The sequence below is a fragment of the Pezoporus occidentalis genome, unplaced genomic scaffold (genome assembly GCF_034315485.1).
Source record: "Pezoporus occidentalis ecotype Australia unplaced genomic scaffold, CSIRO_AGI_Poc_V1 ctg21, whole genome shotgun sequence".
Classification (NCBI taxonomy): domain Eukaryota; kingdom Metazoa; phylum Chordata; class Aves; order Psittaciformes; family Psittacidae; genus Pezoporus; species Pezoporus occidentalis.
This window is the reverse complement of record NW_026913964.1, coordinates 1,587,566-1,615,101: the sequence shown is the minus strand read 5'-3', so window position 1 is coordinate 1,615,101 and position 27,536 is coordinate 1,587,566. Positions and strand designations below refer to the sequence as shown.

Genomic DNA, 27,536 nt, shown 5'->3' with positions numbered 1-27,536 from the left:
CTCTGTAAATACTTGGGCAATTTGTTTTTTTTTCCAGCACTGAAAGTGCACTTAAGTGCCAAAGTGCAGTGTGCAGACAAAATGTGGGAGCTGCCCTTGCAGTGAAATAGTTTGGGATGAGGGAAGGGGCATATTAGGAAGTCCCTCACAGCCCCGCAGTCCCCAATTTCAGTGATCGCCACAACAACGGCAGCTATTATTAAAAAAGCCCACAAGCTTCTCATATATACAGTAGAAGACTATCAAGGGAGAACAGTCAAAGGAATAAAAAAAATCACAAAGTAAAGGTAGTTCAAAGCTTAAAGGTGATTTTTCTTTATTGCTCATTTGTGACGAGGCAATATAACATACCAGGGGCCGTGTCCATCTCCGGTGGCTGCAGGAGGGCAAGGAAAGCTGTGGCTCCTTCCAGCTGGCTGTGACATCACGGCTCTGACACTCATGTGCTTCCAAGGACCTTAAGGCAGGCGCTGACGTTTCCCGTAACAGGAGAAGATCTTTCCACTGCCAAAACCAACAAAGAAACTCACACTGCATGTGGAAGTTATTTTTCTCCTTGTAGCTTACTTTTCTGTACAGATACTATTTTCTTCTGAGCTTCGTGTAGCTTACCTTTCTGTTCAGATGTGATTTCCTCCTGAGCCAAGAGAGACGTAGGCATGAATCAGCCCTCACACATGAGAACTAGGAAACTCAATAACTTTCCGTAAGAGGCAGCCTTAAATAAACATGCTGCTGGTTACTGTAATCCGCTCCGTGCAGCAGACATTTCCCACGTTTTTGTGGCAAGCCACGGGGGTGAACGGCAGCAGCACGCTACAAAGCACAGCCAGCCCTTGGGGTGTACCGGCTCAGTTTAACACCGCATCACCAAAGACGCGGCGAAGGCGGCTCCTGCCGCTGCCCTCAGCGCTCCCCTCTGCCTCGGCCCCACACACCGGTGGCGGCACCGCTCTGGCTCGGGCCTCCCCAGTTACATCCTCAGCAGGCTTGAGCCGCCGGGCCGAGCGGCAGGTGCGGGCCCGAGCCCTCAGCAGCGGGCGCAGCGCTTAGCCCGGCGGGAAGGGGAAGCGGGACCCCAGGGGATCTAAGGCGCCGCGGGGGGCAGAGGGGAAGGGTCACCTTGCGCCGCGCTCCCTGCCCCGCCCGCTCCGACCCCGAGCTGCGCGCGCCGGTCGCCGGGGCAACCGGGGATCCGCCAATCGCCGTGCTCGGTTGCCCGCCCCTCCCGCCACGGGGGGGGACCGCGAGGACGCGAGCGGGCTGGCGCCTCGTGCTCCCTCGCTCGCCAATCACCAGGCGCCCGGGGACCCGACAGGCGCGCGCGCACACCCCTCGCGCCCGCTCGCAGCTTCTCCCTCTTCCTCCGCCCCCTCCCCGAAGAACCAATCCAGCTCCGCTCCAGGCTGCAGCCTAACGCCGGTGTCCAATCAGGCCGTGAGGCGAGCGGGCCCGCGTGCCGGGCTGCCTATAAAAGGGGGGGCCGGGCGCGAGCGCGCTGCTCACTCGCTGCTGGCGCTCCCGGCAGAAGGAAGCACGCGAGGTGTGGGAGCGGTGGAGCGCGTGAGCTGTCGCGCTCTCTCGCCCATTCGCTCTTCGCCCCAACGGCCGCTGCGCCCGCTCCCCGTTGCCGCCGCCGCCTCCTCGCCAGCCCGCCTCACGCTATGAAAACTAAGTTCTGTAACGGCGAGACCGACCCTTCCCCGCTTGGGCTCCTCCTGGGCTGCAGCTCCGGCGGGGGGGCCGTCGTCCTGCCCGCCGCCGGGCAGCCCCCCTCGCCCCTGGCTCACGCCGAGCCCGAGCGGAAAGACCCCGTAGCGGCGGGCAGGGGTGGGGGTGCCACGCCCCCGCCTTCAGCGCTGCTGCTGCCGCCGCCTGGAGAGGAGCCGCCGCTCGACCCCCGGACGCGGCGCAAGGCGTATCTGTGGTGTAAGGAGTTCCTGCCGGGGGCCTGGCGGGGGCTGCGGGAAGAGCAGCTGCGCATCAACCCCATCAGGTCAGCGCTGTGGACGGAGGGGGGCGGGGCCGGTCTCTGTGGGGAGGGGGCGGGGCCGGAGTCCGAGCCGCTTCCTGAGGTAGGAGGTGCGGGAGATGCGGCTCTCCTTTTTCTTCTTCTTTTTTTTTTTTAATTGAAATCCTTCTAAATTCACTTCTCTGTGCGGAACGGAGCAGGCTGGCTCTCGCATGGGAGGTGGCTGCGCATCCGCCTCCCGCGTTCCTTCTTGGTGCGGCAGGGCGAGGCCACCTGGGTCCACCGCCTCGGTGCGGGGAGTCTCGCTCAGGCTCTGGGTTCGTTACGTCAAAACACACCTCCCCAGCATACCCCATCCACCCGCCCTCCGGGGGCTGTTGGTGCAAGGTGCCTGGTGCTGCAGCGCGACGGCAGCGCCTCGCCCCGAGTCGGGGGAGGGACCTTGATGGTAATAGTGATGGAGCCGGTGAAAACTGCTGCACCGTGTGCAGAGCTGTCTCCTGGGAATAACAGTGCCTTTTGGGGTGGCTTTTGGCATGGTCCTGACGGTGCTGAAAATCAGAAGTTAGCAGGTACATGCGGTGTATCGGTGATGTGAGTCATCTTTATATATATATATAGTAACAAGTACTTGTGACTCAGCACGTTCACAGCAGAAATACGTAAATTGGGGATGTTCTGGAAGCCCTGTGTAGTGTGTTTGACAGCCTTGCCTTCTTTGTGGAATTAAATAGTCCTGTATGTTAGTCCTGTATGCTGGTTAAACCAGTGTTGGCTCAGACTTGTGTTTTTACAGACTGCTTGTCCAGCATCTGAGTGCTTGATCATTCTACCTGGTTAAGTGTAGAATTCACATACATTTTCAAAGAATATGGCTGTAAACGTCTTCCCTTGAGTTTCTAGTTTGCTTTCCTAGTGTTTCTACTTTTGTTGATACGTGAAATACAAGGAAGTCTGCTCCCAGTTAGCTAAGAGAGCATAAACTGTTGGTAAAGTGCTCATACATAAAAGTAAAATGAAAATCCATCATGCTCATTTCTAAATGCAATTTAAAAGCCATAACAAAAAAAAATCAGCAACTGATTAAAAGTCAGTACAGATTGTATTTTTAGATCATTTCTTCTCACTTGGCATGATCATAATAAGTTTATGAAGGGGAAGAATTTTTAGGAAACCGATATGTTCCTAGGTGGTAGGCTAGTCTGAGAGTATGTCTGTAATCTGGCTATCTAAAGTGTTTTCATCCTTATTAGTGTGTACTTCTGACTTTGGTACTGGTTTTCTAAAGCTTTAGGGTTTAGCACAGATATTCTTGAATTTTTTTGAAACTTTTCCTCTGAGATACCACTTCAGAATGGCTTGATGGTTTCTGGATTGGGAGAATAGAGGATGGTCTGAAACTTGAGAATGTGTAAAAACCGTGCTAGCTGGCAGTTGCGTTTACTTTGGCAAAAGTCTTCTTGCCACTTTTATATATGTGGACTGCATCATACTGGTTTGCTGATCTAGCTTCACAGAAAGCAAGCATTCTCCAATGTCTGTCCATATTGCAATTTTTTTTTCTGCATTATTGCACATCATGTTCTTGAGCAGCTGTTGGGTACTTGCCATCATAGGATGAAGGGGTCTAGTCCTTATTCTTTGAGAGCAAAGAAATGGATTTGCATCTATTCGGAATGCAAGTATAATAAGGTGCACCTAACTACTGTGTCTGTGCTTTGGGGAAAGCTACAGAGGCTTTGAAAGTAGGTGACCCTTTTGTAAGGGCTTCTCTTCTAAGTAATTTGTAGCAGTAGACTAACTACTAGCTTTATCTGTATGAGTGACATTTGCCCTTTTGACCCTTAAGCAGACTGCTGAATCTGCTGACCTTTCAGGAGAATAATACATTTTATTAGACACCCATATGGATTTACTTAATTAGTACCTTTTTAAGTCTTCAGTGCATAAAACTGTAGTGAAACTTCTGTTTAATGGAGTTCAGCCTCAGTAAGCTACTCCTGTTTGGCTGGAGAGGTATAAAAAGTTTCTGGGCTTTCATGCACTGTACATAGGCTGAGCATGTGTTTAAATAACAATTTTACTGGATTTTGCTCTCTTCCAGTGTTGTTTTTGTAAAGTGAATTTCAATGTGTTTGAACATACCAATACTTAAATAGAAGAACTAAAGCATACATTGGAGGCTTAGAAAAGATAGGGAACGGTTTCCAAAAAAGGTGTCTAGCACAGTTTAAATGAAGCCAGAAATATAGCTGGTATAATTAACCGTTGTTCTGATTGCATCTGAATAGTCTGGCTTTGCTTTTCACTTGATATCCTTTCCATCTGTCTGGTTTTTCTACCTGTTCCCTTTCATGGTTCATATCTCTTGTCTCTTTTTTGGATACCTGCCAAGCCACCTGGTTCTCTTCAGTCTTTATTGAGCATGTGTGCCATGGCTGGTTTACCCTATTTTCCTGAGATCTTTTTTTTCTTCCCTTCTCAGTTGTTGACTTTGGATATGTAGGCCAGTACTCCTTTTCTGTGTTGCCTCCCAGTAAATACAGGTTGTCTACTTCTTGGTAGCCTTTTCCTCCAGAGAATCTTTACTGCTTCTCCACTGCATTGTTAAGAGAACCCAGAAAAAATATTTGAATAAGCATTGAGAGGAGTGTCAGGTTAGGACTAAGAACATTTTAGATGCTGCATTTTGGATTTGCCATGGATTCATGAATCAAAGCTTACTGCAAGGCAATATTAAATACTTATGTTTGCGGTATTGTGAAAAACTTCATCACTTTGTGAAGGAAATCACAACATGACAGGTATTTTTGATATTATTGTAGAGTTACTGCATTGAGTTACTTAGCATGCCACAAGTAAAATTACTTGCTTTTAAAATCTGTGCTGCTCATCCCTTTTACTGCTAGCTACTGCATTTGGATTGTATCAGGTTTAGAAAGTTCTTCCTTTTGTGATGTGACAGACAAGTTCTTTGGGTTTTTGGTGGTTTTTCTTCAGTAGGGCTGATTTGCATTCCTGTTCTGCAAGTACATGAGACCTGTCGGTACTTTGTGCTCTTAAGAGAGGAAGAAGTAATAGGGGAAAAATGTATTGCAGAGAGGAAATCTGAAAACTTGTTAATGAACAACTTGCTAAGAAGGTGCAGAAAGACAGTGTAGTAAAGAAAATGTGGACTGAATAGACTGGTTCTTAGCAGGCTACTAGAAATCAAGAAACATAGCGTATCTAACCTGGTATCTATCTAGCTTTATAAACCTGTAGAAAAAAAGTGCTGTTACTTTTTGCTCTAAGAACACTGCTGTAAAACAGTGGTTGTATGAAAAATCAGCATGGTTGTATAACCCCTGAATGACTGAAGCTTGCATCTTGCCTGGTAAGATTCTGAGGCTAACTTCAGGTTTGTCAAATACATAAGCAATTTCTTTAAAGAGCTGCTTTAATTGGAATTTCAAAATTGAAAATGAGTCATTAAGGATAACAGTGTAAATAAGACTTTTATCAGTGATGCTGTAGCACAGGTGTTCAGGTTAAATCTTCATAGCTAATCTTTGTAGCTGCCATCCAGGTGATACCTGGATACCTAGCTCTTAATTTAAATTTAGTGGCTTATACTCACTGCATGGGTTTAAAGTTTATTCTGCTGTTGCTTTGGTTGGTTGTGCAACCAGCTATACCTGATAAGACTCCCAGCATCACTTCCTAAAAGTCCTGAAAATAATCAGTAGAAGCCTACATATTACCTTAGTTGCCTATATATTTTTTTTTTCATGGCTTGGGCTGTAATTTGGATCAATAGGTCTTGATGGTGAACTATACATTAAGAAACAAGAAGCTTCTGATTTTTGTTGTGTTTTTTTTTTTATTGAGGCCTTGTATTGTCATGAGTTATTGGTACTGTTGGATAATTGTTTCTCAGAGTAGGTCAGGTAATTGTATTGAAAGGATTATTAGTGTGCCTCCAGTTTTTAGAAAATCAAACATGTATGCTCAGCCAAGCTAGCTGATAACTTGCCTTTCTCTTTATAGAGGTGGCCTCAGCAACATGCTGTTTCAGTGCTCACTACCTGATACTGTTGAGACAGTTGCAGATGAACCACGGAAAGTTCTCCTGCGCTTATATGGTGCAATCCTGCAGATGGTGAGTATGTGGAGTGCTTTGGGAGTGGGAGGGTTTCTGTAGCTTAATTGTAATATTTTTGGAGATCTTTGCTTGTGACACACCAGGTGTGTGTGGCTTTATCCTTTCGGGAATGTGTTGTAGTGGGGTAGATTGCTGGTTTAAAGCAGTTTTCTTTATAGTTCGTTATTGTCTAGAACTTACACTCCTTTCCATACAGATCCTGACTGGTGTGTATCAGCTGAAGGCTCATTTGCTGTTGGTTTGATCAGTAATGTTTTGTTTATGGTGTTAAGTTTGGACTGTGGTGTTTCAGAAAAGTCATTAAAGATTGCTTCTGTACATTGTGTAGGACTTTGGCATAACTAGCAAGATTGCAAGAGACTAAACTGCTTCATTTTAATCTTGGTAGCACTTAATGGATTTTGGAGATTAAAGTTGAAGGCTTTGTCAAACTTGTACAGTGCTCAAGCATTTTATTAGATCTCATGGGTAATTGTGTTGCTGGAAAATCTGACCTATAGTGCTAGAATAAAAACGAAGCACACACATCAATATCGTACAGCCATCTCATTCCAAAATATGCTTTCCTAAATGTGTGGCATGCCTCATAGCTGGCATAGAAGCTTAACCAGATGTTTATTGAACTCTTCTAATGTTACCTTTCTTTCATTTGGTTAATAAAATGTAGGTAGCGTAGAAATTTGTCAAACCTGGAGAAGTGGTTGGCAAATATGTTTCAAATTCTAAGGTTTTAAATCAAGAACATTTTGTAAGGTTATCTCTTCTAAAGCTTACAGGCTGTTACCATACAACTGTACAGCAGATATTGTTACCCATCTCTGCTAGACACTTGATTATATAGTAAATAAATAATCAGAAGTGTTTAACCTTAAGAAAAATCACAGTTTCATAAAATTACGTTTGGATGTTGGCAGTTGTTTCTATTTGACTTGGGACAGTCTGGTTTTATTACCGTTAATTTGATATTTTTCAGTATTTGATCACTTGCTTTGAAAAACTGATCTGATACCTGCAGGAGATTGACTGTTCCTGAAATTTCAGCCCATCCTTCCCACTTCTGCTGCATTGGCCATATTAACAGATCTCATTGAATACTGTCACTTAACTGGCTTTATAGTGTTGATTATAGAATGTGAGGTATTAACTTTCCCATGGCAGCAGACTTTACCAGAAATATGTAAAAAAATTAAAATTTAAAATTCAGTGGTTTGAAATAGCATGAAATGCTTGGCTACACCGCCATATGCGTGTTGGGAAAGTTAATCTGTTAAATAAGAAAAGTGTGTAGGAGTTTTAATTCATGCTTAAATAGTTTTCTCATTAGTTTAGAGAAACCAAAAGCAAAGTGAAAAAAAATACTGCGGAGAAACTGTTTTCTGAATGACTCTAAATAACAATATTCTAAGTAACAATTAACATTGATGTGAAGATATTTTTTTTCAGAAATGTTAGTGGCTTTAATGTAATGTGAACTTATATGTAGAAGGATAGAGTAGGAGCATGGGCTGTAAAACTCCCCCAATGGTAGAACTGCTGCTGCCCAAGAGCTGTGAAGAAATGTGGCCTTTCCCTTGTATTTCAAAGGAAAAGACATGAGGATTTGTTGACCTCTTTTTCTGAGAGTTGTTTGTTGTTTTGTTTTTTTTTTTTACTCGCCTTTTCTGTGCCCCTGTCCACTGAGGAAATCAAAATAAAATTTGGGGCTCTAAAATCAGAACTAATTTGGTTTGAAAATTGAAAGTGTGTTCATAACTTTCTAACCTTTCTACTCTTGGTGTTGAAGGATCTTTCGAGATGTCTAACTTCCTTTATTTCCGTAGTGGCAGTGAAATGACTGCTCTTGTTGGTGCAGTTCTCTAAAGGTTAAGTAAGCAGAGAAAGTCCTAAGGTAAAACTTTCAGATTGCATTGAGGTTCACAATTTTTGTCAACAAACATTTGTCTCTTCCAGTCCCTCTACCTTAAAAGCAAGTTAAAATATAAGCAAACTGTTTTATTGGGGTATTTTGAAAACCTCATTTAAGAGTCTAATGAATTTCTGGGTGGCATAAGCAGAATCTTAGGTCAAGCCTGTTCAGAGGGAGTAGCTTGCTATTTTTTTTAGTAATGTTGCTGAAGTTTAAAACCCTATAGAAATTTAGAGACACTGCCTAAATAAGTTGAGTTTTCAGACCTTATATTAAAATCACAATGTAATTTTCAGTTACTTAATTGTAACTGCCACTGGGTATTAGTAGTTAAAACTTGTTAGTTTGAGCCTTTGTAGCATGTTTTAACTCTTGTCCATTTTACTTTCTGTTGAAATTGGAGCACAAAACCAGTGATAATACCAGCTCTTATTTCTTTACTGTAAATGCAAGAGATCTGTAGTGATCTGCACCAAATTGTACATACAGAAGGCAAGATGAAGTTAAAATTTTGAATACAAGTGAAAAACAGATACCTGATACTAACCTAAGAATGAATGATACTGGTACCATAATTCTTTGAGCCACCTTTTAAAGGAACCTTTTCTGCAGTTTGAAAATAGCCCCAGTTTGCTTATTATGAATCTTGGAAGACACAAATGTCAGTACATGAAACTCATCCAATATAAATCATGCCAGTTAGCTAAAGCTGCCACGCAGGGAAGGCTTTGCCTTCCTCTGTCATATCTAATATGTTTAAGCCAATTTTTTGTGTGCATGACTGTTTTGGGGGGGTGTTGGAGGGAGGTGAACTGAGTTGGCTTGGCCATTATTATGAATGGTCACACTGGCATGGGTGTTTTAAAATCAAGGACTTCTCTTGAGTATATCCTTGAGCAGAACATACTTTTTTTTTTTAAGACAAGTATTTGTGCTTGTGACAGGTTAAAGTACTAACCACATTAAAACTCAAATGTTTGAGGCACAATGCAGATATGTTCTACATTGTAAAAAGGGAAATGTCTTACTCTGCTTCACTTATTCTTGTTCCAGCTTAGTTGTTAAATTTAAAGGGGAACATTGAAAGTAAATCTAAGTAAAACTTCCTCAAGACAAAGTGTCTTTAACTGTTGGCATTATTAGTGTTAAACTGAAAACAAAAGGTTTTCCAACAATATGCCCTCTAATGTCCAGACTTCTAAGATTGGATTTCATATGCAGATCATTGTAGTGTTTCTACTTAAATTCAGAACAACAAAAACTTCCAACATCTTAGAAATGCTGGTAGGATTTCAACATAAGATAGCATCAGCAAAAGAAAAAAAAACCCAAACAAACCAAAACCCCCTCAAATTAAGGTGAATTTCTTTGAGGTTCACCTATCAAAAGGTAACTTGGGGATTGATTCCCATTGTTTTACACATGTCAAAAGAACCTTTAACTCTGATTCATTGGGGCTCTGTTACTTTGCAACAGACAAAACAATCTTGTGTGTAAGTGAGGAAAACCAAACCAGTATACCTAATGTTCCTCTCTGGTCCCTCAATTTCTATGTGAGCAGATGCAAAATAAGTATAAATGGTTGCCACAGTTCTGTGGTTAATCTCTTTCCATACCTGCCTTGCTGCCTTTTTTTTTTTTTGTAACTAAATAAAATGCAGACTGCTGTGTAACTGTAATTCTGTAATTATCAACGTCTTCTGTGATTGTTGGTGTCCATGTCTGTTTGTAGCATGGAGTAACTACAAATCCCTGGCACTGGCAGACGGCTTGACAGAAACCAAGCACCTCTTACGGGGATATATTTGTGTTGGGTGGCGTTAAGGGTATTCTGGGGGTAATGTACCACTTTAGTTGTATATGCATGTGTTCTCTGCTGCAGGCTTGCCCATGCGATCGTGCCTAGAGCACTCTGGTTTCCAGGTGACAGACACGATTCACGGTATAGTATGAGATCTCTGAAGTTGGAGCATTCTCTACAGCTTTCATTTTCTTTAGTACTGGATTTCATTGTTTAAAAAGAAGGCTTAAGTAGCACCAGCTACTGTCTGTCCATCTGAATGTTTACAGCAGTAACAAAATATCAAAGTACTACCCCTTCCTTTCCTCTGCTCCCTCATAAGAGAATGGTAACTTGCAATGAAGAGGATTAGAGGTGTCTTTGTGGCTTTTTTAGGACTTGAACTGTGGATTATTCTTCACATACTGGATGATTCTAGGACTTCAGCAAATTGGTATCGGTTCCTTCAGGTCTGGCAGGGATCAGTGATCAACATCAGATTCTTAGAAGCAGAAATAGTTAGTGCCGAATCTAAAACTGTGTTCGCATTCTCAGAAGTTCAAATCGATGTCTTCCAACAGCTTCTAGAATTAGGAATTAGGAAAAGTTTCTCCTCCATAGGTTGACTTTAAACTCTCAGGCAGTTCTTCGTAATGTGTTATAATTCCTTGTGATATGAATTCCTAGGGATTTATCTATATGAAAGTATTTCAGTATTTTGAAGTATTGAAAACTACCAAAGCTGAGTAAACTCAGAAAAATAGAGCTATAATGTAGGCTTCAAATTTGTGGGCAGAGCTGAGTGTTATTTGGGGGAAAAAAAAGGAAGTTCTTTCTCCATACAGAATTCTCTTGCCAAGCATCACTTGAGATTTTTGATTAGGAGCTCATTTTTCAGCTATAAGCAATACATTTTGGGCATTAGGGAGAAAATTAGGAGCTTGATCTTGTGTGTTAAACTTCCAGATGTATAAAAAGTCTGGTCATCTGATCACACATCAGGAAAGATGCAGTGTCTCAAATTCTAGGACTTTCATCTTTTACCTGAAGCTTCCTCCCTTAAAATCAATTTACATGATCACAAAGTAGACTATATAACAACTTCTGTTGTCTGCACAAATAGCTGTCCTTCCTTACTAAAATTGTAGTGAGCTTTCTTGGTCTGCTTTGAGAATAGACCTTCCCACAATGAAAGTACTGAACAAACATTGAAGAAATCTTAAAGATGTAGAACATGTCCATTTTAAGTTAATAGTTCCATAGAGTGATTTAAAACCTTCAGCAGTTATTAAATCATTCTCATATTTGAGTAATTTAAATCTCCTCATTGCTATTGAAGTAAATAGCTCCCAGAATTTGAGTAAGGTTGGAGTGAGCTATTAGTTCTTGTGTAAAAACTCAAGTTTTTGTTGGTGTAGCCAAGAACATGAGCTAAATATGTAGATCAGATACCTCATGGTATGTTTTGCTTTGAACTAGTGTTTTCGTAGGTAATCATGCAGCCAGAAAACAGTCCTTCCTACCATTTCAGTTAAACTCTTAAACTTCAGTTAAATAAAATTGCATCCTGCTTACTTCTGCTTCACTGCATGTACCAAAGGCTTTCCTAATTCTAGGCTAAGTACATGGCCACTTCTGAATACTGATCCTCTCCAAGCTCCCATTCATATTTGCAAGTTATTTACAAACTACTTTGTTTTCATTCTCCTCTGGACACTAATGCTCCATGCTGAGGGAACAGAAAAGAGGAAGGGATGCCGCAGAAGTCTCTTTTTCTGAAGACTCTGCAGTACACATCCTTAACTGTCTTTCTAATGGCATGGTAGATGCCATTAGGTGATCTCCAACAGTAATTTGAGGTGGACTTGTAGAACTGGTGAGCTCTTTATACAGTATGACTTCTGCAAAGTGGATGCCAGTTGAGGTTCTAGGGGAAAGCCTTATCTGCTTACCTTCTGATGAACTGAACCGTTCTGAGAGCACCATTAATCAGGAAAGACTCCTGGATGGTGAGTAACTTTCTGACTGTTCAAGAAAAATCTGTAAGATGCAAGAGTGGTATTGATGTGTAAGACATGCTTGTTCAGAGAAGCCTTCTGTAAATCACTTTAATACTGTTGAGTAGTTATGCATTTAGCTTTAGTGAGTGTTTTGACTTTATTAATTTCCTTGAAAGGAATACAAGCTGATAGTAGTTTTCATATTGTCTTGTTTTAAACTTATTATCCTAGTGGAATGGGAAGTACTTGCTGAAAGATCATCGATTCATAACTATGCTTCTTCTATGCTTCTGAAATACTGTAACTATATAGCTTGTGTAAATCATTAGCTTGTTGTATTGTACTTAAGGCAGCTGGTGTTGCTTAACTGTATTCCATTAAGTTCATATTTCCACCCCTTTTTGGACCTCTTAGAGCTTTGGAACAGAAAGGTATGCACACGGTTCTATAAATAAAATGTTCAGAAGGTGGAGATGCAGGCTACCTTTATGGGGCTTTAAAGCTAGTCTGGTTTAAACAGTCAACAGTGGAATTGCAACATAAATAGCAGCCACAAACTGTCACGAATTCTAAGCAAATATTTGCTTTCTCTTCTCCTTGCCTTCAGTCCCTTTAAAGGACAAGGGGCTTATTACATCTTGAATTTTAATTGTGCAGCTCTATTAAAAGCATGTGCCATTGAGGGCTCAATTGCTGAGGGTATGGTTTGATACTCTGAAACTGCTTTGTAATGATTGTTAACAATCCTAGCACAATACATTATGCACGGAATTCATTGAACTTCATATACTGCAGTTTTTACTGAGACATCTTTAGCTTACATGGGCATTCATTTGAAGAAAAATCTTGGATTTGTATGGCCAGTAGTACATTGTACAGACACTCTGGATAGCATACTGTAAATAAAGAAATCCTGGTCAAAGGAATTTGGAAAATCGGGTAATAAAGTGGTTTGCAGCCTTCATAACGTGCTCTGGCTAATAGTCCTAAGGCTTCTATGTAGTCTCTGTAATGCGTCTCTTAAGTGCTTTAGATGCAAGAAGGGTATCATCACAGGTGTCATGCAGAGGGACTTAATTTTCTTAATTAAAAGTTCCTCTAAGCTTATGATACATTGAAATCTTGTTTGGAAATACTGGGAAACAGTAAAAGAAAATGCCTGAAAATCAGCTGTCAGGCTGTTTATAGGAGTGGCTTGATCTCAGTGGCACATCCTTTTGAAAGATTTTGGAATGTTGGAATAGTGTGGTCAGAGGTCAGATGAATACTAGTGCTGTAGCTGACACAGATCAAGACAGTGTTGAGACATCTAGTTAATTGTAGCTGGCACTTCACCTCCCTTTGTTCTGGTGGTTGCAGTTTAATCATGTTAAATTTCATCTTCTCATTGTGTTTGCTTTTTCTCATTCATAGAGGTCCTGTAATAAAGGAGAGTCTGTAGAATCTCAGAAGGAAAATGACTTTCAAGTGAGTAATTAATTTTACTTATTTGATGGAGTTTCATAGATGACAGGAACGTGGCGATCCTACTCGTTTTAAACCAGTAGCTATTCCACCTGGTATCTGGGCTGTAGCTGGAAACTGTAAGCAGTAATGATGAAATTGATTTACTCATAGAAGTAACATTATAATGTGAGTGTCTGTACATAGCTTGGAAAGATTTAAGCATAACACATTAACAAGAAACACCCCCTCAATTCTACCCTAAATGGTTTCTCAGCATTTTGAACACTGGTGTTAATACTGTTACATATCATGCTAGGCTCTCTCTTTAGTAGAGGAAGATCAGTACTCTGCTTTCCCTAATCCATATTTTAGAATACATTGATGAACTCTTCTGGGGAAAGTATGTATAGCTGGGAGAGGGAAAACTTCTCTAGAACATGAAGTGTTTCTGATTAGAATTGTACTTGGGTCATCTGTGTTCTGCAAACTTTAAAGTACTTGTATTTGGAACTATTTCTGCTCATGCAGCATAAAGTTTAGCTGAGTGTAGTTTTTCATAAAACCATCTGAACAGAATTTGATAACTTAGGTTTTTACCGTAGAAGTGTTTTTTCCAGTAAGGGATAACATTGAGGACGTTAGTACATAAGCAAAGAATTTGGCTGTCATTTTTCAGCTCTGTAATGGTTTTGGCAGTGATTAGGGAGAAGTACATTTTAGTTAAGTGCTGGTTTTCTCCCCGTGTATTTTTGTGCCTTCTGGGAATGCCATCTGAAACAGTTCAAGCATTTTTTATTTTTTTTTTTTCCCTAGGGAGTTGAAACTGGTTTTAAAATTTTTGTTGTTGAATGCCAACTTTAGAAGCTTTGTTGAACTTTCAGTTTAGTTTACTGGAACAGCTTCAATCAGTTGAACAAAGACTGAACTGAAAAATGTACTGATCTGATTTCTCAGTTTTCTTCAGAAGTTAAAAATGGAGATGGCTTGATTTTTCTCTCTTGCCCCAATTCAGTAAAAAAACCACAAACAGTTCCTGAAGTTAGAAAACAAAAATCTAAACAAGTCCTTCCCTGATGCCAGCAGCTCCTAGACACTTTACAGTGCAGGAAGCAAAGCATTGAACTTCAGAACTCTGTATGTGTTGCCTGAAAATACTGATTCTTTGCTGGCAGGTTATTGTTTTCTACTATTAATCTCATAGTACTGGAACTTCACTGTTGGATCAGGGTACTCAAAAATTCCTGATAGGGTGGATTTGTTAAGTTTCTCGAGTCTAGGTAAAAATTGTAGGTAGGTTTGATCAGAAGAGTCAGTGTCATTCCTTGGAGACAAGAAAAACCTCTGGGTAATCCCAAAAATGTTCTGGTTCACCAGCAGAAGCATTGTAGCTAGCTGTTCTGCCTGGTGTTTGACAACTGTGACTAGAGATAGGGTAGTCTTCTGTCAGCTCATAAGGTCTTTTAACAGATGCTATCTTTGTTTTACCTTGATTTTGCTATAGATAGGGGTAATTTTCCTTAAAATAGTGTATTTTGCAGTGAGCTTTTTGTCAAAGCAAGAATAAAGAAGCTTCAATTCCAGCGGAAGTGTAGAAAGATTTTTTTATTTCTCCTTGCCTGAATGGGAGTTGCATATTGGAATAGTCTTGTAAAGAGTGTTTTATTTATAGTTCTTAGGTTTGAAATGCAACATTCGACTCCAAGAATTCCTTTAGACGTGTGAGTGGTCAATTCTTCTCCAGAAGCTTGTTTTAAATACCAGTGTTCTTGGTTACATCTGTTTGAAACTGATGAAAATTGAAAGCTTCAGAGCTTAACACAGTAGATTGTTGTCTTGGCAGTATAAGCATATTGCAAGGTATTTGAAGGCATTGAGATACGTGATTTACTTAGTTACAATGTTTGATCCTTTAAAAAAGTAATCGGGTAAACATTTAACTGAAGAGTTAGATACCTAAATTTGTTCAATGTCCATATGAAGTAGTCTGTAGAAGCAAGTGTTATGAAGGAGAAGTCTTTGTGCCTGAGATACATTGATGGTATTTTTCCAGAGCTCTCACTGGACCTCTTCTGAAGTGACCATTCTGCTAGAGAAAGTTCTTTTGATGTTCTAAACTTTTGTCTTTTAATTGCCCAGCATCAGAGAATTCAAAATTGAATATTCTTACACTGCTGCTTTTAGGTAATACTTGCCTGTACTTTTAAACCTTGAAGCAGATCTTTCATGGAGAGAAGCAGCCACCCTTATTAACACTGACAGAAGTTTACAAACTTGCAATCATGTGGTTGTGGATTATCTGAAGGTTCTAAATTTTTAATCATGTCAGAAATAACCCATGAGTGCACTGCAGAGTAATTGGAAATTAATTGGTTGTTATTTCTGATGCATTAAGGGACTTAATGAAGAACATTTCTTTAGCAATTGCTGTTACCCAAGTATCATGAGTTGATTCTTCAGTAAGAAGCAAAACCAAGGAACTGATATCTTAATGGGATCAGCCCACAGAACTCTAATCAGACTTTTATAACACCTGGTGTTGTACCAAGCACAGACAAATTCAATACTGACTAATAAAGGAGTAGACACTCAATAACCTGTATCTAATTTGCTTTTTGGTTCTTGGTAGTGGATTTCAGAACTGAAGTGAAAAGTTCAGATCTGTGGTGGTGAGGGCATATGAAATGATTAAAAGTATGTATATTTGGCTCATTAGTTCTGCTTTGGAGTTGAGATGGGAAAACACTGGAGGACATGGATGCAACACCTTCATATGTAGATTGCCTTAAATTCCCAATTGATATTCTTGATAACTCTTTATTGGAGTTAATGCCTCAGAATATAATTACATGAGTCTTTTTTACACTTTAATATGAAATTCTACAAGTTCTTGAAGATGCCACAATAATGTGTGGGCCAGTAATAAAAATAATATATCAACAGAGCTGCATGGAGTATACTCAAGGGTGGAACTTGTATGGAAGGAATTAGTCACTGAGACTAATGACTACTGTAATGCAGAAGGCTTTGTAGTCTGAAATACCTGAGGACTTTAACTTTGTGCTGTTAATTCTTAAGCTTAAGTTTTGCGGGTCAGGCTTCAAGATGAGTTGCTCAAAAGTAGGCAGAAGCTTAGCAGACATCTAGGATTTGAGCACAGCTGGATTCCAGTTAACATAATTGCTAGAAGTAGTGATTTATACTGTGACTTCTGTCTTCGTTTATAGCAGACCTTACCCATCAAGAAGGCTGTACTTCAATGATTTTAACTGTATTTTTGAGACATTTAATATTTCTATTTTAAAACTTTCATATTAAAGCTACCTGCTTGTGTCTGTTAGGGACTGAGTTTATTGGTGTAAGGAAAATCTTGTAGAAAAGTTATTGGAACTTGAGGTATGTTTGGAGATTGCAAAGGAAGAATGTTTATTCACACACAGTTGCTCCTTAGCAGGAGTTTAAATTATGTTGTCTTAAAAAAAAAAACCACCAACAGTAAATGTGCTGAACCAGAAACAAATCCTAAGTCATTCTTCTAAATGAAAAATTGGGTAGTTGTTCACTTCATTCACTTGCATAGTTAAAATGTCCTTTTGTGAGGCAGCGTTCCCAAGTGTGTTAAAATAGCCAGGGGTAATATTTATAGCTCCTCTGCTGTGCTTCAGTAGGATAAGCTCCTTCAGGAAATGAATTTGCAGAGTTCCCACAGGTTAGGGAGAGGGCGTTCCGTGTTTTGCATAGCTTTCCTTTGACTTGGCCCACCAACAGTACCTGTTAAGTAATAGATCTTCCTCCCCAGCTTTAAAATTGAAAGCCAAGTATTTGTATTGCTTCCATGTTAACTAAGAGCTGTTATTAGTCAAGAAACTTTGATTAGCAAAAGATTGAGTCTGCTTTTTAGAGCTAACACTAAAATTTCTTGCTTTGTAGCAGTTTAGCTATTGTGCACACCTAAGAACACTTCTGTGTAAGCATCAAAAGCTTTAACTTTTAAAAAAACTTACTGTTTTATTTGCAGGGGGCAGAAGCCATGGTTCTGGAAAGTGTTATGTTTGCCATTCTTGCAGAGAGAGCCCTTGGTCCAAAGCTGTATGGAATCTTTCCGCAAGGGCGACTGGAGGAATTCATTCCTGTAAGTCCTGTTCATGATTAGTTAGTGGGTTTCTGTTAGCTGTTTTAATTGATCATGACAAGAAGGCCTCTGAACTACCCAGAAAAGCAGGGATGTAGGAATAGAATACTTGGCAGCCTGTAGTAATTGCTAATGGTAATTTGATACAGTTATAGTGGGTGTTGGAGAGCCCAATTATATCTCTTGCCAGGGAGAGATCTAAAAATTCTTCAGCTGTAGCGGGGACTAATAAATGAAGGTAAAAAACCTGTCAGATACCAAACATAGCATTGGAAGCTATGGAATAGCACTTTCCAGTAACAGCAAGAGCAGATGCTTTTGATACTTATATATTTATACCCAATCTGCTTTGAAGATATCTTTAGTGTGAGATGTGATATTGCTCAGGCCTTAATCTAGAAGAGAATTGACCAAGTCATAAGTAAGCTAGGGTGGCTGGCTCAGGTTTCCCAAAGACAGCAATTTTATAAGCTCATTTGGGATGAAAAAAGTCTTGCTAGAGTACTTTCCTAGTATTTCATACTATACTTTATAGAGATTAATGCTAGTGTTTGTAATTAATGACACTTTTGTAATTAACTACATTTAAAGAATACTGTATTTTATTACAGAGCAGGAAACTAAGTACTGAAGAACTAAGCTTACCTGACATATCTGCTGAAATAGCTGAGAAGATGGCTAGATTTCACGGCATGAATATGCCATTTAATAAAGAACCCAAGTGGCTTTTTGGGACAATGGAAAAGTAAGTTATGCAATATTTTAAAGTATAGAAAAAAGCAAACTGTTTTAATTTTGATAAGCAGATTACTTTTCCTGAGTGCCTGAGACCACAAGCTCTCACTGTACCCAGAAATTGCATCATAGTTACTTGAGAAACTTAAACTATCTTGAAGCAGAGTAACATTTTCTTTAGTATCTTTTTTTGAACTTTTGGGATTTTATTTTAGTATGAGAAGATTAATAAGCAGTATACTTATGGTCACAAATGCTGTACTGTTGTGTCTGTTTTTAACAGATACCTAAATCAAGTGCTGAGGATTAAATTTACCAGAGAATCCAGAACTAGAAAACTGAACAAGCTCCTCAGTTACAATCTCCCCCAGGAAATGAAAAATCTAAGGTAAGCTTATTTGTGCAAATAGGAAGGTAGTGGTAAACGAATTTTACCCTGAATTTGTATACTTTTTCAAGCACATTATAAAATACAATACCCTATATTAATTTTACTGTACAAGTTGGGGCTTGGTTTTGGTTCTGTAACCAAGCTGAGTCTCGTATGACCATAAACTGGTACGATCAAGTTGCTGATCTGACTTGCTAATCAGTGAAGTCCAACTTCATTGTCCTGATCTTGGCCTCCTAATTGAGATAATAGGGTCTTGCTAGAAATTTACAGCACTTCAGATTCTTACAGCAAATTCCATTCTTTACTTAAAAGTGAACCTGAACTTAGTAATTTGTTACAAGATCATCCTATATTGCTGTTTTCCAGGACTATGCTTGAAGCTACTTCATCACCAGTTGTATTTTGCCATAATGACTGTCAAGAAGGTAAGCTGCTAGTATTTCATGACCTTAAGTGATGCAGTGTTAAGCCTTTCTGGTCACTTGTTTGCTTTCTGAGAGGTAGTCATATTGTTGAGGTACTGCCCTGTAAGATGACCTGAAGCAGCAGCCTGTGTGTGCGCTCCTAGTGTGCAACAGTTGCAAAGTCTGTTGGCTTTCAGCAACCCTTCATGCTAATTAAGAGAATGTCTAGTATCATAAATGGATTAGCCAAGTGTGTATACATGCTGTGTTTATGCCTGTGAGTTGATGATGGGAGCCTTGTGTGTTGTCTGTTAAAACTGTACTTTTCATAGCTGTCTGTAATATTACCTGATCAGGGTAGGATATACTTTAGGCCTTAAAAAAGATACTGAAAAAAATACAATGAATAGTGAAAATGAGAGACTAATTTGACTCAGTAGTTCTCAGCTTGTACTGGTAGGAAGTGTTAGGAAAACTTTATCCACCTCTTTTTAGTGTGCTCTGCCTCTTCAAGTCATGGAGGGAATAACAATTTTTCAGGCTTTTATCTAGAGATGAAAAGGAGGCAGGGCTAAGGTATTGGATATGCTGTGTTTGTGCTCCCTGCCACCTGTACAGTGGGTAAGCTGGGCTGAGCTGGAAGAATGCTATATGAGCACCATATGGAGGGCTGTTTTTTTTCTCAGGAGTCACAGCCGTGCTAGCTAAGGCTGAAGAATGGGCCTGAAAAAGGATTGCCCTGGAGGATAGACAGCACAAGGGGAAAATGCCACTGATCTGAGGTCTGAAGAGCTAGCTTGGCAGTGGGGTTTGTGGTCTCAGTGCTGATGTGGCAAGGTGTGGTACCAGAGGAGTTAGAGCATGGCAGTGCTGGTGCAAGCTTTGTAACCTAAGTTTCCAAGGCAAGGGTGCGTGTGGGGAAAATATTGTACTCATTCTATTGCTCTGAAGGTATGGCATAAAGAACGGATGTACCTGTGGAGAGGGGACAAATTATTGCAGAAATTGATATTCCTGTGATTTATTTACTAGTTGACAGAGACAAACTTGATGTCTTTCATATGAATTATGAGCAAGTGACAAAGTGAATTGAAAGACGGGGAAAGCAGTCTCCCTGTTACAAAGGAAAAGACAAGCTTTTCTGTAAGTACTGGTTGTGCCACATACTAGAATAGCAAAGTGGCTGCTATTCTAGAAAGGAGTCTGTGGCTTTCAGGCTGCTGAGAAGCAGTTCCTTTTCCAAGTGTAGTGTGACCAGTGATAGTGCTACGCAGGTATGAGAGATCTGCATAGTTTATATCTTGAGCTGTGGAAAGAAACAGTTCGGCAAGGGCTACTAAGGCTGACAGTGTCATCCAAGTTAGCTGTCAACTAAATGCTGAAAAAGCAGGACTCTTGGGAGAACAAATCTACCTCTGCCTGCACAGAAGAAAACTTTCCTTGCTGTCAGCTTTACAAGGTTTATGGTATAGATCTCAATGAGCTGGTATACAGTTAGTGCAACTTGGCTTTTTCTGTCATTCTTCTGTGCAGATATAAGTGATAGCTGGGATTATCTGAACAATATTTCTTAAGATACAGTATTGATTTTTCTCCTATTTTCCTGGGACTTCATTGAATATGCTGTATTACCTTAAAATTTTCAGGTAATATTTTGCTGCTGGAAGGCAGAGAGAATTCAGAAAACCAAAAGCTGATGCTCATCGACTTTGAATACAGCAGCTATAATTATCGGTAAATCACTTCATTTTCTATTCAGCAGGAAGTGTATTGCTTTTTATGTGCTACCGTGAGAGCAAGTGCTGCTTATTCTGTCTATTATCTGTCTGTTCTAGTGAATTGTGCTCTGCTCTATTAGTGGTGGACAGCAAACTATAACTAGATAAAACAGCTCTGGTCCTGATGGTGTGGAGTATAGGCATACAGCACAGTCAAAGCTGTTGGAGCTCCTTATTTGTCCAGGCTAGAGGGCTTGTTTGTGTATGCATAAATGGCTTCTTGCTTGCATGTCAATCCCTTTCTAGTGGGGGTATAAGAAAATGGTAGATTGTGTATGTACATATGTATGTAGAGCAGGTTTGCTTTTGCTTTTTTGTCCCTTTCAGGTGGCTTTCTCATCTGCGCGCAAGAGTAGTCCTAGGTTTTTCACTACGTGGTTACACACAGTACTTTCTGTTCCTGCCTCAGTCATCTAGAACCTGTGTTTAAAGGTGATCTAAATGTGGAGTCGTTTGGATCACTAAACATTAGTGTAGCTGGAACGTAATAGAATCCTGAATTCCAGTAATGTGAAAGTGGCATATGTTAAATACTTTGAGTATGACCTTTTTGCCTGCAAAACTGTTTCCATTGTTATAAAAGTTGGTAATATAGTCTGTTATTTTCATGTAGTTTGTAGCTTTCATTCTTAATGGCCCATCTTTATTAATTGATTTTAATACTCTGCAAAAATTGTATTCTTGTCATAAATTCTCTACCTCGTTTAGCAAAACTGCAGTAAGTTCTAAGTAGCCTTGTGCTTTTAGGCTTGATTAAAACAGATTGCTAGTATGCAAATACTGAGGTATTCGGTCTTTACCTCTTTTTCAGAGGATTTGACATAGGAAATCACTTCTGTGAATGGATGTATGATTACACATATGAGAAGTACCCATTCTTCAAAGCTAGTTTTCTTAAATATCCTTCGAAGAATCAACAGGTAGGCACATAAGACATAATAAAATGCCAGTGTCTGCATTCTTCAACTCTTTTCTAATTCTGTTTTGGACTTAACTCTGTCCCAAGACCTGTCATCCGTGACTTCCTTAAATACAGTGCTCTGTAATCCTGACTCTTTGTTTTGAAAGTTGTAGAAACTTCATAATAGCTATTCAGCATATAATGTTTACTATGTGCCATGTAGTTATCTACCACAAAAAGTCCAGACTGCAGCTGTAAAATTAATTGGCAGTAGCAAAATGTCATCTGTTGTCCTAATATTATGACTTAAACCAGACTTTCAAGTAATTGGTAGAGCCATCATTAATCTTAAATATAACTCCAGAACTGCTGATGTTTGAAAAAAAAAAAAACAACTTATTAAAAAGCCTGCCTCTTTCTGAAAAAAGCAAGTATGTCTTGAGACTGAGTTGTTACTCAGTTGTTACTAAGTTGTTTACTTGCCTTCCAGCTTCGTTTTATCTCCAGTTACCTGTCTGCATTCCATGATGGCTTTGAAAATCTGAGCAATGAAGAGAAGTCCAAACTAGAAGAAGAAGTGCTGATAGAAGTTAACAGGTAACTTGTCTTTCACATCTGTATCTTGAAACTTTCATTGTGATACTTGTTCTTTTATATCTCTGGGTCAAGAAACCTCAGCCAAGAGAGGTTATAAGTGCTTTATATGTGGTAAAGTCCTTTGTAACCTTTAGATATGTGATATATACACTGAGTGGAGTAAGCAAAATACCATGGTGAAGCTAATGGAGTTATTTTGATAATGTCATACCTGAAGAAAAGATGTGGACATCTCCAAACTAGGGAATACTATCCTAGAAGGATATTGAAATAAGGTGGTGTGACTTAGTTGAGCATTTCAATAAACGCAGCCTTGCAATTTCAGGTTTGCCCTTGCGTCACACTTCTTTTGGGGTCTCTGGTCTGTTATACAAGCAAAGATCTCATCCATTGAGTTTGGTTATCTGGTAAGCTATTTGATCAGTTTCATGTAAGTAAAAAAGTATTCTCTATTAACTAACCTGTGGTATATTATCAGAAAGTAAATGAAATGACCTCTCACTGCAACTAGTACTTTCTAAGTGGAGTAAAAAATTTAGCAACAAATTTCTTACTAGTTTGTGTAGTTTTCTTAGTGTAAAGAATATTTCAGATCATAAAAGGTTCAGAAAGCCTTCCTGTTATGTAGAGAGATTATAGTCTTGTGTCAGGCCTTGCAGTGGTATGATGCATTACAGTGAAGTATTCTTCTGCAATAAGACATCATAGAATAGTTAGGGTTGGAAAGGACCTGAAGATCATCTAGTTCCAACCCCCTGCCATGGGGGGTTGGAACAACACCTCACACTAAACCATGTCACCCAAGGTTCTGTCCAGCCTGGCCCTGAACACCACCAGGGATGGAGCATTCACAACCTCCCTGGGCAGCCCATTTCAGTGCCTCACCACCTTTACAGTAAAGAACTTCCTCCTTATATCCAATCTAAACTTCCCCTGTTTAACAGTTAACAGTTTTAACCTGTTACCCATTGTCCTATAGCTACAGTCCCTAATGAAAAGTCCCTCCCCAGCATCCTTATAGGCCCCCTTCAGATACTGGAAGGATGCTGTGAGGTCTCCACGCAGCCTTCTCTTCTCCAGGCTGAACAGCCCCAACTTGCTCAGCCCGTCTTCATACGGGAGGTGCTCCAGTCCCCTGATCATCCTCGTGGCCCTCCCCTGGACTTGTTCCAACAGTTCCATGGTCTTTTTATGTTGAGGACACCAGAACTGTACACAATACTCCAGGTGAGGTCTCACAAGAGCAGAGTAAAGGGGCAGGATCACCTCCTTCGACCTGCTGGTCACACTCCTTTTGATGCAGCCCAGGATACGGTTGGCTTTCTGGGCTGCCAGCGCACACTGCCTGCTCATGTTCATTTTCTCATCAACCAACACCCTAAGTCCTTCTCCACAGGGCTGCTCTGAATCTCTTCTCTGCCCAACCTGTAGCTGTGCCTGCGATTGCTCTGACCCAGGTGTAGGACCTTGCACTTGGCATGGTTAAAATTTCATGAGGTTGGCATCAGTCCACCTCACAAGCGTGTCAAGGTCCCTCTGGATGGCATTCCTTCCCTCCAGTATATGCTAGCATGCAGTAAGTGTGAATTTGGAAACTGAGTAGTCAAAGTGCGCATGTAAAGACATGTTGAAGTTCGGTGTCTAACAATATCAATGCCAGGTAGCTTGTTACACTTGAGAAACAGATCAGTCTAACTCTTGATACATGCTTAGTGTATGGTGAAGTAATAGAACTTTCAGGTATTCTGAGTATCCTGCAGGAGATATTGCAGAAGCTGTCTTTTTTAGTTTTGGATTTTTCTTCTGATGTGCTGGCAGCAGCTTTTAGTGGTAGAGTTGAAATAAGATTGGGGGAAATCTTAAGAAGCCAGAACACCTCTGAGAGAGATTATCCTTCCCAAAGAGAATTAATTAATGTGTTGAGATGATGGATTGGGAAGGTAGCACAGTTAATACCTTCATTATGCTTCCCCCTCCCAAATAAGAGCAGCCATCTGTTTAATGTATTGAGTACTGAATATTTCTTATTTCTCCAGGAATATGCGTTGTCCAGATTTGATGCGTACTTTGAGCAGAAGAGGAAGCTGAAGGTGTGAATGTGGGAGGAGTGGCCTGTTGGTTACTGTTTGAAGAGGGCAGCTGGACAGAACTTACACTGTGCTTAGGCTACTGTATCTCTAACGAAGGTGTCACTGAATTCCAGTTTCTTGGAAGGCAGGTGTACAGTACTGTATAAAATGACTTGTTTACAGTTTTGTAAATACTTGGAATGAGGTTGGGAGGCAAAAGTAAAATACAACAGTGCAATATCTTTAAATCTTTTTGATCTAGAAGGTATTTTATATTGTGGGAGAAGCTTAGAATTTAGTGTCAATACCATATGCATCAGAGCAAACAGTGTTACTGTGAGTACATTTTCTGTGGGGGGTGTTGGCCTTCTGGTTTATGTTGTAAGTTGGAACGGTTATAAAAGATCATTCATTGTGGACACTGCCTCTCAATGAGAAGGAAAAGCAAAGGAGACAACTGTTAAACTGTGAAGTAGGCTTAAAATCTGAACTGTGAGATTAGGTTCAACACGCCCCATGAACACTATCTTCAAAGCTGCTGATATGTTACACCACTTTAACCATAAAGCAACTAAACACATTGAAGCAGAATGCTTTAAAGTGTTACCTGCATATACATGAATGTTTCTCTTAAGCTGGTGTGCCTGTGAAGTATGAATGAACTTTGAACTGGACATTCTGGAGGAGTTTGTCTTGAATTGTTCATTCCATGTCCTTCAAGAACATGCTTTAGCCCAGCCTGATTGTCTTTTAAAATGCTATGTCCTGCACAGGGGGTTCTATAGGCTGGCAGCACTGGGAAGAGTGCCTTGAATTGCTCTAGCAGCTCCCCAGATAACTGGATTGCAATTGACGATGCTTGTAATTGGAGCCCATCTCTCTTCCTGTGTTGCCACGGTATATGGCTGTAAGAAATAGTAGAGCCAAAGACTGTGGAGAACACTTCCGGAAATTGCTAATCTGCCTATCCAGTGCTTTTGTGGCTTGGGAGGTGCTTTTCTTGCACCTTCAATTGTCATCATGTACCAGCAATCCAGTAAAGTGGAGCATCTTGGGGGAACAATGTTTATATTGAAACTCGAGTATAATCTGTGTACATGTCATCTAAAGATTTCTTTAGATTTTTGGGAGCTTGTTTATTTTGAATGTTATTTGTTTGTGCTTTTTAACACACTGTATTATAAATAATAAACTTCTAAGTCTACCTTTTCTCACTTGTAAAGCAGATACTGTTTCAAGCAGCTAAAAAAATGTGCAGCATTTCATGTACTGTATAGCATAACTTGTAAAAGCTGTTAATTTATTCTCTAGTATAGAGAATAATTTTCCATACATGCAATTATTAATACTTTATAATAAATATAAAGCACTTCAGAATATCAACTACGACATTTTTAAGTCTTCGTTACATCTGCAGGATAAAATAGATGCTGGTTTTGGTCTTAATCTACACTGGAAGTGCTTTCTTGCTTATCTTCAAAGGCAGACTAAGCTTTGGGCTCAGTGATGCAGGATATATATTTTAACTGCCTGTAGCATTTATTGTAAATAATGTAATGCTAATAGTGTGGGGAAGAAAGATGATTAAAACGAGTGGTGAAAAGTAGACCGAAGATCAGTTTACGAAGTCTATAATTTGAGGTGGGAAAAGGTCTAGGTTTAAGCAGTTTACTGTTATGTCCTGTTAACTACCCTAAGAGCAAAAAAGTTGTGAGCATGGACTGAGTTTTACTGGTGCACCAGATGAAGTATTTGTAATATGAATAATCAGATAACTTCTCTAGGCTACTGAAGGCTTCATTTAACAGACACTGTTGCACATAGTAAACCCAGTGAGAATGGCAGTGGTAATGAAAGGGGTGGAAACAAACAGTTCAGAATGGTATTTTGATTCTGTAGGAAGCCTTGCCTTGTATTCCAAGGGTAAGTTCAAATTCTCAAGAAGACCATGGAGACTGACTATCCTCTGCCTCACCTATTGCATTTCATGCTTCTCAGAAACGAAAGGGGAAGGAGAGTCAGTAACAGTAGCACTAACTAATAAAAGGTTGCATCAGAGGCAAAGCCCTTTCTTAAATTGAGATGGCTCATATACCAATTCTGAGAGGAAACTAAACTATAAAGCTCCCTGGCAACACTGCTTAAGGCAAATGCCAGAACTGTGTTTGTACCTCCAGCATTACTGCTATGATTTCTGGGGGGAGGGAAAGGCCCAGAAGGAAAGCAGAGCATGCTGCATCTTGTGCCTTTTGTAGTGTAAATTAAAGAGGGTGGGATTCCCTTCCCCCTGCCCCCAAAAAGGTGCTGTGTGGTAGGCTTAGTGTGAACACAGGTAAGTAAAAACTAACAAGTAGAGAGCGATGCTTAGACTCTTTCTGGTATGATTTCTTTCTTGGTAGATTTGTTTAGGAAGGGCAAGTTCTTTTAAATTTTCTTTCAGAACTTGGAGTAGACAACCAGGAACTGAAGCAGTCTTTTCTTACTCATAGTCATTGAATGTTAAAGCTAATTTATAAGCTGACCAAACAGCTGTTTAAATATATTGGCACTTCTGTCATGGGATATTGTCTTGTGAAGGTATATTCCAAAGATTTAGTATAAATGTAGTTAATAGCTTCTTAGTGCTTTAACTTTGAAATAGTTAATGGTTGATCTGTTTTTGGTTTGTTTTTTTTAAGCTGCCTTTAGGCAGCTTAAAACTAATGATTAATCCTCCTTTCAGTTGATTTGTGAATACAAGTTGTGCTTGAGCTCTTGAAACTTTTGGGTTTTATTTCCACTTCATGAATTCTTGTCTTAGTGTCCACATTGCCTCACAAGTCACTGGCTAAAGGATCTGCTAGTAAGTGGTGGAAATGTGACTTTTGGTGTAAGCTAAAAATAACAAACCAGCCTTTTACTTTTTAAGGAAACTATCTATTGTCCAGCCAAACATCTAGTCTTGGCTGCCACTTTGAGGTGATCCACTGAGTAGCTGGCATAGAATGAGACAATTTTTGGAGTTGCTGTTATCTTGGTAATTGATTAGGGAGAAAGTTTATTTCCAGCCCTAGCCTCAGGGAGTACACTGCAAGGAGAAGCAATGGTGAAAAGCAACAGTAGCTTGTGCTCTGTGTAGTGTGACCCTTGGTCTTTCCACCAAGTGCACAGTTATTTGCCATTGTGGGAAGAAGTTGAGATTATCAATATTTTGACCAGTCAATTTTTGAGAATTGTGTTGGTTTTCTGCTGCTAGGCTCCTCACTTCAGAGCCACATGCTACCTTGGATAATCCCTGTTTC

At 40.1% G+C, this 27,536-nt stretch overlaps 1 protein-coding gene and 1 long non-coding RNA gene across 4 annotated transcripts; one reads left to right on the top strand and one right to left on the bottom strand.

Annotated features, from left to right (window-relative positions):
* Window positions 1-291: 291 nt before the first annotated feature.
* On the bottom strand, window positions 292-899 carry LOC134164039 (uncharacterized). Of its 2 annotated transcripts, none has more exons than XR_009964974.1 (2): window positions 613-899; window positions 292-531 (listed from the first exon to the last, which is right to left on the bottom strand). It is a non-coding gene; the product is annotated as an uncharacterized LOC134164039 (long non-coding RNA). The 2 variants fall into 2 exon arrangements; XR_009964975.1 differs by having other exon boundaries at window positions 292-504; window positions 613-653.
* Window positions 900-1,503: 604 nt separating this feature from the next.
* On the top strand, window positions 1,504-25,638 carry LOC134163919 (choline kinase alpha-like). 2 transcript variants are annotated; one of them, XM_062619152.1, is made up of 12 exons: window positions 1,504-1,996; window positions 6,002-6,113; window positions 13,216-13,269; window positions 17,264-17,377; window positions 17,989-18,122; window positions 18,396-18,500; window positions 18,873-18,931; window positions 20,557-20,644; window positions 21,500-21,608; window positions 22,080-22,186; window positions 22,512-22,593; window positions 24,223-25,638. In XM_062619152.1, exons 1-12 carry the CDS (start codon window positions 1,665-1,667, stop codon window positions 24,280-24,282), a joined length of 1,356 nt encoding a protein of 451 aa, XP_062475136.1. In that variant the 5' UTR covers window positions 1,504-1,664; the 3' UTR covers window positions 24,283-25,638. The 2 variants fall into 2 exon arrangements, with proteins under 2 accessions (XP_062475136.1, XP_062475137.1); XM_062619153.1 differs by lacking the exon at window positions 13,216-13,269.
* The last annotated feature ends 1,898 nt before the right edge of the window (window positions 25,639-27,536 follow it).